This window comes from Gymnoscopelus microlampas (assembly GCF_963454915.1).
Source record: "Gymnoscopelus microlampas genome assembly, chromosome: 20".
Lineage (NCBI taxonomy): Eukaryota > Metazoa > Chordata > Actinopteri > Myctophiformes > Myctophidae > Gymnoscopelus > Gymnoscopelus microlampas.
In genome coordinates this window covers 32,475,348-32,490,187 of record NC_139957.1, presented here as the reverse complement: position 1 = coordinate 32,490,187, position 14,840 = coordinate 32,475,348, and the positions used below count along the sequence as shown (strand labels likewise).

The following is a 14,840-nucleotide window of genomic DNA, read 5'->3' as shown; positions in this document are numbered from 1 at the left end:
GACAGTTTTTTTTTGCTATTAACCCAAATTGAGAAAAAAATGGTTGCTTAGCAGACAATTAAAAAATTAACCGCAAATCGACTTCAATCAAGTTGTATCACTTTCGTTTAGTTACCTTCCCAGTCGATCGATTGACAGCAGTAGCAATGTTCACATATGTTCTGAGAATCCCCTCACCTGAGTCATATACAAATATGTATTAACTAACAGGCTTTGCAGAAATAATAGCCTGCAGTCACTAAGGAAAAAAGGCAATATTCAATACTGTGTGCACTGTTTGTTTTTGTGTGACTTATTGTAACTGCACTGAACAGAGCTTATTATCATTTGGATAGCATCTTTTATTTTGTGGTAACCTCATATCAGTTTCATTATACTCCTACTCTTACTATTACTCTTACTCTTACCTACCCCACCTGTGTTTCATTCTCACTTCTGTTGCTGCTATGATACCTGAATTCCCCTCTGAGGGTCAATAAAGGGTTTACCTTCTCTTATCTTTTGAAGTTAGAAATGTTATCTCAAAAGTTCAAGTAGAAAATAAACTATATACATTTATTTCTTGCAGAAATACAAAATGCATCACATCTTGTGATAGCTTATACGCCTATATGACATCATATACAAAAAGTATAAAAAAACATAAACATAACTGGGAGCAAAGATATGGTAACAGGAATAAATTCTACTATAATGTAAACAGTACATACAGTATGTGCATAAATGACGCCTGCGCCATTCAAGATAGACAAAAAACAACTGATCAATCAATGTACCACAAAAGGCCACAAAAATAAAAAAGACAATGACTGTGTATGTCTAATAATAGTTGTGACTGTGCCTATGGGCTAGAGAAATTGTGCATGAAAATTTGGTACATTTATTTTCCTGTTTACTGTGTTAGGGTACGGTCACACCTAACTTTTTTCTGCGTATGTGGCCGTCTTTTTGCAATGGTTTTCTATGGGAACGGACCGTTTTGTTGCCATTGCATGGCTATCCGCTCCATGCCCATTGAAAACCATTGCAGAAAGACGGCCACATAGGCAGACTCAAAGTTAGGTCTGACTGTACCCTTAGGACATGGTCACACACGTGCGACAGGCGAATGACGATCGCCTGTCGGGGCAAAATTCCTATCTTATCGTGCTGAATGTGGACAGTGCAGAATGTGACACACACGGAAATCAATTCACTGGTTTGTAGTCCGTTTGAGTTGATGTGGTGGTTGGTCACACAAGAGCGCTCACTTAGAAAACGGCAGCCAATGACAGCCAAGTGGGGTCATCCACACACACTTCTTTGCTATTGGTTGACGGGTCTAGATCTTATGCGTCTGTGGTATGTGTGTGTGCAAATTACCGCATACAGTAGGTGGGTTCTAGACCAGATAAGATGGTTAATGTGGCTTTCCACAGCTACTGCGGAAAGTGATGCGAGATTAGAATGAAAGTGAACAGGAGGAGAATAGTTTTTTCGCACATGTGTGACCGTGCCCTTAGCCCGTTGACTCAGGCTACTTTAAATTGACAGTGGGTGAAGTTATGTGACCCTGAATGACAACCACACTGAACAGCAAAAGAAAGAATGCCATTTTTCAAATGCCAGTACAGTATCCGATCTCATGTGGTTTAAGGCCTGTGTTTCAAGGCAGGAGTGCTTAGCTGGGCCCCCTCTGTGGCCATGACCTGGAGATACAGGTAAGTGCTGCTTCTTGACTCTAAACAGAACCCGTGGCAAATGGTCACACTTTAAAGCCTGATTCATACTTAGTTGTGTGATGCCATCGTATGACGGAGCAAAATAAAGCATTACTTGGCCTCCAGCTGTTCCAGTAAGGGGTTTACTTCGCTCTCTGGGGTTTTGACGCTGTCCGTCCTGACAATACATGTGGGACGATGGCGGTTAAGCAGGACGATCAGCTGCTGACGCTCGTGCTTCAACTCCTCAATCTGGGCTTTGAGGTCAGAGTTCATCATCTCTAGTCGTTCTGACTCCTAACACAGGCAGAGGAAAATTATTATTGAGACCGAAGCCAAAAGTTATTTTAACCAATCTGTATAGTTATCTAGTACATCTGCAGTGGCTGGACGTGGTCTCCCCTATTATTTAATTGAGAAATGTTTACCCTGGTGTCAGGCAGGTCTACTGGTTGACAGGTAGAGTTGCCTAAAGCTCATAAGCTCAATATCTCCCCTGACCACGGGAATCTGACTGTAAATTTGGGAGACCCAGGTTCAAATCCCAGGTAGGACATAAAAGATAGATTCCAACTTTAAGGAGGTAAGAAAATGAAAAATAAATAAATAAATCAACAGGCAAATAAAGGCAGGTTAAAGAGGCAAAAGATTGTAGGCAGGAAGTCAAAAACATTAATGTCTTACCTTTTGTAGATAGTCTGTCCTCTCCTTCTTTTTGTTTCGACATCGTGCTGCAGCCACCTTGTTCTTCTCTCGCCTTCGTTTCCTCCTATCGTCCTCCTCATCTCTCTAAAAAGAACAAATAAAATAGTTACAACATTTAATATATGGGTTGGATCAAAATTTCACTAAATGTTACAGTCGCAATTCTCACTTTGCCCAGTAAGTGGTGCTATTGGTTCATATCAGACATCACATCTCTGACAACAAAGACTTTCACATAAAACAGAATAACTGTCACAGCAGGCCAAGTTTACATAATAGCGTACTGCCTGTGTAAGAAATCTGTAATATGGTATTGACATCGGAAACAATGTTCAATTCTATTGTGATTGTTAAACATAAAAAGGTTAAGGTTAATCTTGCAGCCGGTGTTAATCTGGTGTAACCCAGATTTTACTTATATTTCCAGTGTGCAGGCAGGGCTACTCTGCTACACCCACTTGATGGAGTTGCTATTCTAAGCACTCCTCACCTCTGTCTTGATGGCCAGGGGTCTCTTCCCCAGCTTGCCCAAGAAGTGCAGAGGTGAAAGCATGGTCCCCAATTCCTGGAGGTCACCGAATTTGAACTGGTCAGTCAGCGTAGTGGCTGAAATTCCAGCCAGAGGGCCCAGGCTGGGCAGAGAGCCAGCTGTTACAGATGGATCTGGGATTTGTCCTGGCATCGTGTCAGGCTCGGTCGTGACCACAGCTGGAGGGAAATGGGGAGAAACTCTCAGTAAGGCACTTAAAACCAGTAATGTGCCAAATTAAAAAGGTGTGTTCCTGCATGCTCTCCTCTGACTAACGTGCCAAAGTTGTTAGGTACTGTGAACAATATTGTTATTGTACACCTTTATCTCTATAACATGTACATGGATTAGAAATGGGATTGGAGCCAGGTATAATCGGTCCCCTTCAACTTCACTCTGTTAAAGGGCTTAAAGGAGGTTCTTTCCAAGGTACACTCAGTCTTCCTGGCAGTCGGACTGGCCATACTCTAATGAATCGCTGTCCTGTTGTAGGAGCAGCAGGCAGAGGCTGTCTCCCATTAGGCCATTTCATTATTTTTGCCTCTCTTTTTTCTGGAATGGATGTATACTTCCATTTACAGAGATCTTGGCAAGGTTTACTATTTTTTTTATCCCCAAAGAGGCCCAGACAGAGATGTACAGCGCTGCACAAAAGTACACTCAGACAAATTCCCCTCTATCCCATAGAGGGCTAAAGCCGGTCCTTGCCAAGAAACACCCGTCACCCATGTTTTCCTCCCTGTGAGGCCGGCTCTTCATGTCAGGGAAGTGGAATGTGGCTGCTGGAATAAAGGATAATGGTTCCAAAGCATATGCCCTATATTTAATACCAAGAAATGAATATCTAACCCAATGGCACTTAGAGTTCATGTTATGTTTAGAGTTGTATTGAATTCAGTTCAACAGGCTCTGCTCAAACCTACACACATAATTACGGGATTTATTGCACCTGCTTAAACTTACACATAATAGGCCTACTTTATCTGTGAAATGCCCTAATTTCAAGACACTAATTCCTCAACCAAGACCAGAGACAGTGAGAACGGTGTGTGAATAGAGGTAAACAGGATATAAGAATAAATTATGTTTCCTGTTTTGTAAAAAAAAGAAAAAAAGAAAATCTTTAATGCAAAGCACTTTGAGCTGCAGTTTTGGTATGAAAGGTGCGTTACAAATAAAATGTTTTAAAATATTATTATAATTATTATTATTGTTATGATTATTATTATTATTATTATTATTATTATTATTATTATTAACCATTCAGCGACTCTTGTGCTACAGTTACAGGGCAAAATGTTTTTTCAAATATCACTTGATACACAACAAAGCAAATTTATCTTGATTTCTTGTCCAATTTTGTTTTCATAATAGACTACTTAGATACAGACAAAATGTATCTGACATAAATAAGTCTTTTTAAATTCCCCAAAATAAAGGTAAAGAAAACCCAGTGAAATCTTGCCCTTGGGTGGGCAGGTTTTGAAAGATTTGAATAAGTGTGAAATTCGTGAATGAAACTAAAATAAAATAATGCATTCTCTCTCTCTCTCTCTTTAGTTGATTCTTGATTTCCCCCTAGCCTACTTCGGCTAATAATATTCCACCATCCACCTCATATGTTATCTTATGTTAAAAATCATCTGTGGAAAGTAACTAAGTACATTTACTCAAGTCCTGTACTCAAGTACAATTTTGAGGTATTTTTACTTTACTGAAGTATTTCCAGTTTTTTTTTTTACTTCTACTCCACTACATTTCAGAGGCAAATATTGTACTTTTACTCCTCTACAAATATTTGAAAACTTGAGTTACTATTTACTTTGTAGATTTTGATTATTGCTACAAAACATACATTAACCACTTCACCTATCCCTAACCATACATTTCGGCCTTTTGAAAATTGTGAGCTTGTAGATCTGCTATTTTCCAAAGATTTTCATACAATTTAAAAGTTGTGAAATGGGACATTCAGCATTCTGAGTACTTTCTACTTTTGGTAGTTTTGATACCAAAATTTGATACCAATACTTTTGTACTTTTACTCAAGTAAACTTTGAATTCCGGCCATTTACTTACAACAGAGTATTTCTACATTGCAGTATTGATACTTTTACTTAAGTAAAAAAAATGCGAGTACTTTTTCCACCACTGGACAAGACATAACAGTCCTATATAATAAGAATAACAGCACTATTGTAACGCGCCAGACTTTGAGTCATGGGTCAATTTCAAAGCGGAAGTTTTTCCTTCAGCGCTTGCATTCATCTGATCTTACGTAACTTTTAAACGCTCGAGTCGTACTTCGTCGCGCGCCGGTGTCGCGCGCCGAAAATAGCCGACCTACAAGCTCACAACGCGTCGCGGTAGCCACGCGTTGTGAGCTTGTAGATCTGCGTATTTTCGGCACGCGACACCGGCGCGCGACGAAGTACAGATCTGTCTGTCTTTACCCTTGCGAGAGAGAGAGAGAGAGAGAGCTGATATGCAGCCATAAACCCGTCAGAGCCTCTTGTTTCGGGGGATTCTTTTTTTTGTCTTCTTCCCCCCGTGGCTGATCGCATCCCGAAAAGCGACATCCAAAAATACCACCACGACACATAACAACACATAAACGGAATAAGAACATTGTGTACAGAATAGTGTGTGAGTCACGAATCTTGCAGATATATATATAGGCTATAACAGCATGCAAACAAAAGAAAATGCAACGCTCCAGCATGCTCAAGAAACACAGCATGTTGGTGCTGCCGTAACGCCGAAAATCACATTGATCAGATGGATGCATTGAATACAAAAACAAGAGATCGGTGCTGTTTTTTTTAATACGGGGCTCATTAGGACCCATGCGTGCCGTGGCGCGCCAACATGCACTGTTTTTTTTTCTTCTCAAGATCGCAACTATTTTAGTTGCAGACAGTTGAAGTTGTTTTTTTTGCCACCGACCTGACTTTGATCCCAGGTGCAACAGATGTCCTCCTCTCTTCTGGTCGGATGAAGAAGAAGGTCGAGAGTAGATTTTAAAAAGTGGAAATCGTTGCATCAGCGCGTTTAAAATGTGTGATCCCAGTCTGGGAGGATTTTTTGGGGAATGCGGAAATTCGGTTGTGTGTGATGCCAGCCAAACGTAAGAGAGAGAGAGAGAGAGAGAGAGAGAGAGAGAGAGAGAGAGAGGGGATGTTAAAGTACAAGAAGAAGTGGTGGGGGCAGAAAGAAAGAAAGTAGGGAAGTCCTACCGCTCCTCCTCCCATAGAAACACAAAACAAACGCACCCACATAATATGTGTAAGGATGAACCCTCACACTTGAATGGCAGGCCTGCTGTCAGTGGTATAAATCAATGCAGTGGTTGTCAAACTTTTTTTTAATTTCAAGGACCCCCAGTTTGATTAGCATTAGGCCATGGACCCCCATTTGATACCATTTTGATCTCGGGGACCCCCATCTGTAGTAGGCTACGAAATCCTAACTCTGAGAGTGTACAAATGGAACCAAATGGGTTTTGGTTCCATTTGTACACTCTCAGAGAACTCCTCAAGGGCCCCTGGGGGTCCCTGGACCCCAGTTTGAGAACCACTGGACTCCATGTAGGTCTACATGGAGTGAAGATTACATGTAGACCTACAGTAAAGGCATTTTTCAAGCTTCATGTGCAAAAACTCCCATCATAATAAATATATAACCTAATTTGATTTGGTTGGATTCCAAAAAGGTTGTTTTGGGAAAAGGGGCAGCCTACCCACAAAGTGCACCTATATACATTGAGCAGAGGTCATATCTGGTGGTTGTAGGAACAGCCTGGAAAACCAAGGTATAGACATATGAAGCTAGCATGTTCAGAAGCAGAGATATGCACTTCTTTGTGTGATGCTGAGAGACCTGAAGGACCCAAATTTAGACCCCTATATTTACCTTGCCTCTGAGATAAATAGTGGAGATGTATAAAGTATATAGACACCTAAATACTCAAGTAAAATGTAGTTAAGTATACAGTACTTGAGTAAAATGACTTAGTTACTTTCCACCATTGAATGCCTGCATGGTGCAACCTTTCCCTCGTAAGCAAGGAAATAACAATTTCCTTGTTATTATCCAGTTATATTCCAGCTATTATTCACCCAAATAGACAAGCTATATGGTATATAGGTATAAAGCTATAGAAAGATATGGATATACTGAAAGAAAGATGTGTTTACATATAATCTATAGAAAGCGCTGTGTAGATATTTATATAGGTACTTAAAGAAATGCATATATCCCAGACCAATATTTAACAACCGGAGAGAGGGGTACTGTAATTGCTGGTTCATTGTCCCTCCACAAGTTTAAACAAACAGCATTTGGCTAAATCATCTATAATAGAATAGAAGCTATAATGAATAAAGCCTTTAACTGAAAAGGAGATCGCAAAGGCCAGCATCAAATGCATCATACATCACTCAAAATGATTTATTGTGATTATTCAGCATAAATAAGCAATCAATGCTCATTTTACATTTGTTTTGTTTTGTTTTGTTGTAATTTGACAAATAAGTCAAAATCTGAAAGGTAAAAAAATAAATCATCATAAATTACATCTTGATAGATATAGCACTGGATGTTTTCATGGAAAACTCTAAACATTTGAACAATGAGGTAAAACCACAGTCGATGACATTGAGGTATGCATGTACTTAACATGGGTGGATACTTTAACACAACATCCACAACTATCAATATGCTATTGACATCAAAACACAAAACCATACTATAACATTAAATTCCACGATACAGCCTAGATCTCATAACAGATCAAATATATAGATATATGAGCTTTGAAAATTATTTGGAATTTCTCAGCATGCGATTAAAACCATAACTTATTTCAACCCCTTCTGTAAAATTAAAAGCCATGCTTTGAGCTACATCGTTCTGTATGTATCAGGAGAAAGTTTATACTTCGCTTAGTCACACACAAGACATTTCATGAATGTATTCCTTGAAGTGTTACAGCATACTGTGGCATATATGATCAATATAATCTCAAAGTCAGGAATCGGAGAGAAAAAGAGAAAAATAAATCACAGCGATAAGACCAATAGCTTCACTCTGTAAATTATAAGGCAAGGAGAGTTGGAGAGTTGAGGATATCAACAGATTCAGCCTTGCCACCTCCACCTTTATGACTGTCTAATTCCTCTGCGAGGGAGTCCAGTTCGGGACACGAAAATGTGAACACAGACAAGTAACTGCTACAGGTGGGGGTCGAGGTGACCACAGGAGTGCTCAGGGGCTCCAGATCACCTGAAACAGACTTGTATAAGGTCTCCCAGTCCGAAACCCCGAGAGAGCTGCTCAAGTCTATGTCTGGGACTGACCGCGCTGTCTCCATGGGGGTTTTCTCCTCCACGCTGCAGGCTATCAGATTGTCCAGCAGACCCTCCTTCATGTCCAAAGAAGGTTCGAGGTCGCAGATGTTGATTTCGGCACTGGCACACAGCAAGATGTTTGAGTTCCCAGAGATTGCCGTGGACGGGTCGCTGGGGAGGTCCATGTCCTGGAGTGATGGGGCTTCCTGGGTGCCATCATCTGGAGGCTTGTCATCATCTTGATTGGCCTGAAGCTCTGGGGACCCAGTGGGATCCTGGAACATGGACTCCAGCTCTTCTGGTATTTGACACACAGGTTTGTGTGTGGTGAGGACATACTCAAGCCTCTCTTTCTCTTTGAGGAGGTTGGCTATTTCTGTCTGCAGGGCTGCCTTTTCCACCTCAAGCTCGTCTGTCTCCTTCAAAAAGATTAGTATCCAAATTTAGCCAAAAGGGAAGTATAGCTACAGTTCAGTAATATAAAATGACAAATAACAGCTGAACAAACAGCTTTGTTTACTTACAGTCTGCAGTGTATCGGTGAGCTCTCTCCGTCGGTTGCGACACTTGGCTGCAGCCATTTTATTCCTCTCTCTCCTTACTCTCTTCTTCTCCTCCTCTTCTGGAGAGAGCTGGGAGGTTTAGGAAAAGCATCCAGTCATTACCTTGAAAGATCTGGCCATTTTGTATCTGTCGGTCCACCACATTTGCTGCCAATTCACCCTTTGAAGAGTGGCAAAAGCATCTTTCTCTGCAATGCGTCTAAAAATAGACCATTGTTGCAGACTTGCTGTGACCTGAATACAAATTGACTGCCTGTGAGGAAGGCACACCGCCAGCAAACAGCTCCTGAGGAGCATGCACACTTGCACAGGAAGGTGCTGCTGTACACACAACAAACTGAGACTATAACACACTGCATGCAAATGTGCTCTGTGGCCACTTATGGCCAACAGCAGGCTAAATGCTTCATGATGTGTGAGCTAAAACCTACCTGCTCTGCTTTCCCTTTCCTGGCAGTATTCCTGCCCTTGCTCCCGCCTGCTTTGGGTGTTGCCTGGTGAGTGCTCTGTGCTTCATTGGCTTGTTTGCTGCCCACAGACGGGGAGACAGATGTGATGATGGTAGGCTGGACCATCCACTGGAAATCTGGGGTGGAGGAAATCGCAGTAACCGTTGGGACAAAAGGGGCGTCCTGTATGTTCATAATATCTTGGCAGAGCTCCTGGAAAAAAAAGCAATCGCAGCATTCAAAAATATCACGGATCATTTAATCACCAAACTGTTGCTCCACAATTAGAGCGCTCATATAAATCCTATTGAAACAATAATTCGATAATGACCCGAATCAACCTGCTAATATGTTAATCACAACTTACATTGTCAAAGACGGGGTATAGGCTATACGGTTTAGCAGCTTAAAATACACCCATCCCAAAATAGCTTTCCTCCAGATCAATATTTGACTTTATCATAGTTTCTGACGTCAACACTGACGCAGAGATGCTGTGGAGTCTCCTGAATGGATTTATTTTTCTCAATGAACCGCTGCATCGACACGCTCCCGTTTGGTCCCAGGACGCTGAAATCACAACAATCCGAGCCGACATTTCCCCCCTATATACGTCTGTCCGAATCGATCATCCAATACTCAATAAACAACATTTAGATTTTTAAAAAAATGTATAAGGAAATTATTGTCATTCAGTCGAATTGTGTACTCGCACTTTCAAGATATATAGTATTTGTTATTCCGCGTTCATTTAAGACCAAAACAGGCCCAATGTACGTGCTACATGTCGATTTAAATCTCTCATTGATATTTTAATATAATGATCCAAGCCATCCATACCTTTGCATTGCTCTCCGAGGAGGACGCTGGAGAGCTCGCGTCTGGAGTCTGCTGGCAACAGTCCCCGTCAGGAGATCCAACACTGCAGGTGGACACTGTATCCATGTCAGGCGTCAGGTTGTTGGGGTACATGGAGATGAAATGTCCCACCACTTAAAGGAATAATAATACTATCCTCCTCTTTTGTTAAAAACAGAATTATGAGGGTCTTTCTCCAGGTATTATACCTGGTAACTGGATGACAAGAATGCAAGCCCCTCCTTTTATACTCTGCTAGAATTTTATGAATGAACCGAGGCTGTACCATCTGCAGAGGGGGGCGTCGCATCATCGCATGAATGAAATTCAGAAATATCAGAAATAGGCCTTCATCCTGAGATGCAAGCTATTTTTTTTAGGGGTACTATCTCGTTGCACAAAATGTAGGCATTTATATAGGCTATTTGCACAGTGTTTCCTAGCAAGAATTGTCTGTGGTGTGCAGAGGTGGAAGAAGTACTCAGATATTTTACTTAAGTAAAAGTAGCATTACCACAATATAAAAATACAAGTAAAAGACCTGTGTTAAAAATATTGCTTGAGTAAAAGTACAAAAGTATTTGCATCAAAATATACTTAAAGTACCAAAAGTAAAAGTACTAAAATGTTTGAAAACAGCAGATCTACAAGCTCACGTGCTGTGATGGGAGGCGTTGTGAGCTTGTAGATCGGCAATTTTCAAATAGCCTATGTAAAAAATAAGGTGTTTAATGTTTTATAATATAATCATTTATATCTGCAAACTAACTAAAGTTTTCAAATAATTGTAGTGGAGTAAAAGCACAATATTTGCCTCTCTGAGATGTAGTGGAGTAGAAGTAAAAGTATTGAAAATGGGAAATACTAGTACACTTGAGTAAATGTAGTTACTTTGGTGTGTACAGCGACAAAACACCATTTTCTTGGCTTTAGCAAAACTGCCGAGATCTGACAGCAGTGTTGATTTGGTTGACTAAAACTAAAAGACTAGGGTTTTCATATTTAGTTGACTAAGACTTTAGACTATTTAACAATTTCAGAGGACTAAAATGGGACTAAAACTAAATGGTGTGTGTTTGTGTTATTCAAAAGACTATACAAAGACTAAATCAGAATTTGATGTCAATATTAACACTGTCTGACAGCCCATGACAACCATCAGGTCAGGAACAATCTGCTTCATTCCAAATGAAGTATGTGTGCTAAAAGGAACATGGATGTATGAAAAACAAAGGTTTTCTATTACCAATTAATAATGCTATAACGCCTGTTTTAGTGCACATTATAAATACTCAATGTAACGTAATCATCGAGTATTTCTACATTGCAGTATTGATAGTTTAAGTAAAACATGTGAGTACTTTTTCCACCACTGCTGACTAGTCACAGCAGCTTGTAGATCTGTTCTTTTTGACAAGCGACGCCCACTCATCCTCGTGTGGGCGGTGAAATCACGTGATATAACCCGGAACTGTAGTGTGTGACACAAGTGTGACACACTGCCAACGCACAGATCTGCTGCTGACAACATTACAGCGATGGACAGCATGTCGAGAAGGACGTGTGTGTTGATGTTGATTCCTCTGCTTCTCTGTGACTCCGTGCTTCCCATCACATTCTACCTGCCGGCCAATGTTCGGAAATGCGTGCAGGAAGAGATCCACAAAAACGTGCTGGTTACCGGGGAATACGAAGTGAGCGAACAGCCAGACACAAGAGCCAATCTGAAGGTAACACGTCGCTCTCTCCCAGTACATCCACAATATATCTCAATATACCACAATTGAAGGTTGACTGGTTTGGATTAATATGAACTGACGAGCCGTTATACGCTATAGCGCTATAATAACAGACTGTTGCTCGTTTCCAGTGGTGGTAAAAGTACTCAAGTGTTTTGCTTAAGTAAAAGTAGCAATGTAGAAATGCTCTGTTACAAGTACCAGTATTACAATTTTACTCGAGTAAAAGTACAAAAGTATTGGCATCAAAATATATACTTAAGTACTACAAGAAAAAGTACTCATTATGCAGACAGTCCCATTTCACAAGTTTCCAAATGTGTAAAATCCTTTGGAAATGGCAGATCTACAAGCTCACAATGCATCATAAGTGAGCATGTAGATCGGCTATTTTCAAGTAGCCAAAGTATATTATAGATCTGAACTGATCAATGTAAGTTTTAGAAAGTAACTAGTAGCTGAAGCTTTCAAGAAATAATTGCATAGAAAATTGGAAATACTCCAGTTTAGTAAATGTACCTCAAAATTGTACTTAAGTACAGTACTTGAGTAAATGTACTTGGTTACTTTACACCACGCTCGTTTCCAGATAACTAACAGCTGTTTTCTCCTCCAGATCACAGATTCAGCTGGCCACACTTTGTATTACAAGGAGGGCGCCTCAAAGGGGAAATTTGCCTTTACAACAGAGGATTATGACATGTTTGAGGTTTGCTTTGAAAGTAAATCTCAAATGGGTGGGTTTAACTTTTATATAAAATGTTTTAGAGCTCTTCATGTGATTCAAATGGAATTCAACTCAAAATGGCAAAGGAAATAAAACATGAGTTTTCTATTGGTGTTGTGGCACACTGGAGACCAGAGATGTTACTTGAAATTGTTGAGGAAATGTGATATAGGCTACTAGACTAATGATGTCATAATTTCTTGGCATCAGGCATACTAAAAGTTCCAGACCAACTGGTCAATTTGGACATGAAGCATGGAGTGGAGGCGAAGAACTATGAGGCGGTAAGGGCGGATATCAACAGTACATTTAAGTGTTATGACTAGTCATTCTATATTGGAAAAATAAAAAAATATAGAAATAATAATAGGACGCTCAGACGCTGTAATTAAAAATCATTACAGATTTTTTGGGTGCAATAAAGCAATTTATCGTTAGAGCCTGTACAGTGGGCGAGCGTTTATTATTTCTATAATTCTTCAATTTTTCCTGCACTGATCGTCGCCCAGCACCTGGGATGTGCATGTTTGTCTACTCGGTCATTCTATATTAACATCTGGGGTAATAATTGATCTCTCTCTCTTGTTACATCTTTATTAGATTGCAAAAGTAGAGAAGCTGAAGCCCCTGGAGGTGGAGCTGAGACGTCTTGAGGATTTGTCAGAGTCAGTCGTAAATGACTTTGCCTATATGAAGAAGCGCGAGGAAGAGATGCGAGACACAAACGGTAAGTGGTTCTTAACATGTCCAAAGCGATTAGGATCAATAATGAATAAACAGATGTAGATTATCACCCCGGGCTTTCATTGTTGCTTTAACACAGAGGGCCTGTGTGACAAATGCCAGATGAAAAGTTTATTACATACCCAGCCTTATTTACAGACAACAAGAAAGTATGGTCAACAATTTAAATGAATAAATAGATAAACATTGCGGTCAATAAGCAGCAATACTGCTGTGATTCCCCGCCAGAGTTGGGAGGGAGTTGGTTAAAAATGCCAGCCTCACCATTACACAGCCATTCTGTGAACCGTTGAAAGTCACTCTTTACTCCAGTATGTTCTGGTTCCTTTGCGCCTAGATAAACTCCAGGGTCTTTAACTATTGTAATGCCCATACTTGTATATTACTGCTTTATGGATGATAGTAAACCTATAACGTAAATGGTCAGAGGGGACAAAATAGCCTGGTTACAGACGAATCTGCCATTGCAAAAAAGAATTGCCCGTGGCAGATTAGGTCTGGCCCCTCTCAATAGAGTTTCTATTTCTCTCCCTCCGAAGTTGTGAGGGACCAATCAGGGCCCAGTATGCAAATATGGGGCTGGTTTATCACCAGAGGCATATTTTGAATTTGCCCCTCGGAAATGCAGTTTCCACACAGAGATTCCAGACTAATATCTACGCAGTGATATTAGTCTGGCCATGCCAGGCTAGGGACAAAAAGACATGAAACACAGGTCTTCACTTGGAATCAAACCAGGGATGTTGTAAATATGTGGTTGATGCAGTCACGCACTATCCAGTCATCTAGTGGTACCCAAGGTTTACTGATATTTAAGGTGTCATTTTCTGTCTGCCTTACAGAATCCACCAACATCCGAGTGCTGTACTTTAGCGTCTTCTCTATGTGCTGCTTGATTGGTCTGGCGACATGGCAAGTCTTCTATCTGAGACAATTCTTCAAGGCAAAGAAGTTGATTGAGTGAGATAGAAAGCCAAGTGGACTGGAAACATTTTAATGGACAATTTGAGTGAGCCGCACCTTTCTATTTTTCAGACCATCCATCCCCTTAAACCACTTTCAACCTGGTGTCCCTATTCAGGGCATGTTATAATTATTGGTAAAAATAAATAGCTAATCTACAGGCTCAAAATGTGTTGCAATGCAACACGTGAGCTTGTAAATAAGCTATTTTAGCCATTTCTGAAATACATTTAAGTGGTTAAAAAAAGAAAATCAATGTAATTTATTTCAATGGTTGCCTGTTTTATTCAGTGAAGTTGTATCATTTAATAGTTTTGACAGGTTTTTTTTTGTACTTAAAGGCAATAGTGTATGCTGAACAACACAATGACAGTATGCAATTCTCCTGTTGTACAATGGCAAGAATAAGATGTAATTTTGTATATCTACCAAGTGTATCAATTATCAAGTTATTTAAGTGTAAAATAAGATTCCCATTGATTAAAAAAATATTCCTAAATATTATGTGCCAGTCT

The 14,840-nt window shown here is 40.2% G+C and overlaps 3 protein-coding genes across 3 annotated transcripts; 1 reads left to right on the top strand and 2 right to left on the bottom strand.

Annotated features, from left to right (window-relative positions):
- Nucleotides 1–528: 528 nt before the first annotated feature.
- LOC311035970 (jun dimerization protein 2-like) lies at nucleotides 529–6,049 on the bottom strand. Its single transcript, XM_084044497.1, has 4 exons — nucleotides 5,881–6,049; nucleotides 2,896–3,113; nucleotides 2,385–2,489; nucleotides 529–1,997 (listed from the first exon to the last, which is right to left on the bottom strand). Exons 1-4 carry the CDS (start codon nucleotides 5,975–5,977, stop codon nucleotides 1,812–1,814), a joined length of 606 nt encoding a protein of 201 aa, XP_083900623.1. The 5' UTR covers nucleotides 5,978–6,049; the 3' UTR covers nucleotides 529–1,811.
- Nucleotides 6,050–7,518: 1,469 nt separating this feature from the next.
- On the bottom strand, nucleotides 7,519–10,441 carry fosaa (v-fos FBJ murine osteosarcoma viral oncogene homolog Aa; the record flags this gene model as incomplete). Its single annotated transcript, XM_084044489.1, is given in 6 exon segments — nucleotides 7,519–8,701; nucleotides 8,807–8,914; nucleotides 9,277–9,507; nucleotides 10,135–10,268; nucleotides 10,271–10,297; nucleotides 10,300–10,441. Coding segments are annotated over 6 exon segments (1,314 nt in total). The 3' UTR covers nucleotides 7,519–8,029.
- Nucleotides 10,442–11,644: 1,203 nt separating this feature from the next.
- On the top strand, nucleotides 11,645–14,824 carry LOC311035967 (transmembrane emp24 domain-containing protein 10-like). Its single transcript, XM_084044491.1, has 5 exons — nucleotides 11,645–11,882; nucleotides 12,508–12,628; nucleotides 12,829–12,902; nucleotides 13,219–13,345; nucleotides 14,205–14,824. Exons 1-5 carry the CDS (start codon nucleotides 11,691–11,693, stop codon nucleotides 14,324–14,326), a joined length of 636 nt encoding a protein of 211 aa, XP_083900617.1. The 5' UTR covers nucleotides 11,645–11,690; the 3' UTR covers nucleotides 14,327–14,824.
- The last annotated feature ends 16 nt before the right edge of the window (nucleotides 14,825–14,840 follow it).

Coding starts and splice junctions, on each gene's coding strand:
- LOC311035970 (XM_084044497.1), bottom strand. CDS start 5,977: ATGCAACGATTTCCACTTTTTAAAATCTACTCTCGACCTTCTTCTTCA. Junction 2,490..2,895: donor CCCTGGCCATCAAGACAGAG/GTGAGGAGTGCT, acceptor TGTTCTTTTTAG/AGAGATGAGGAGGACGATAG. Junction 1,998..2,384: donor GGACAGACTATCTACAAAAG/GTAAGACATTAA, acceptor TGCCTGTGTTAG/GAGTCAGAACGACTAGAGAT.
- LOC311035967 (XM_084044491.1), top strand. CDS start 11,691: ATGGACAGCATGTCGAGAAGGACGTGTGTGTTGATGTTGATTCCTCTG. Junction 11,883..12,507: donor ACACAAGAGCCAATCTGAAG/GTAACACGTCGC, acceptor TTTCTCCTCCAG/ATCACAGATTCAGCTGGCCA. Junction 13,346..14,204: donor AGAGATGCGAGACACAAACG/GTAAGTGGTTCT, acceptor TCTGCCTTACAG/AATCCACCAACATCCGAGTG.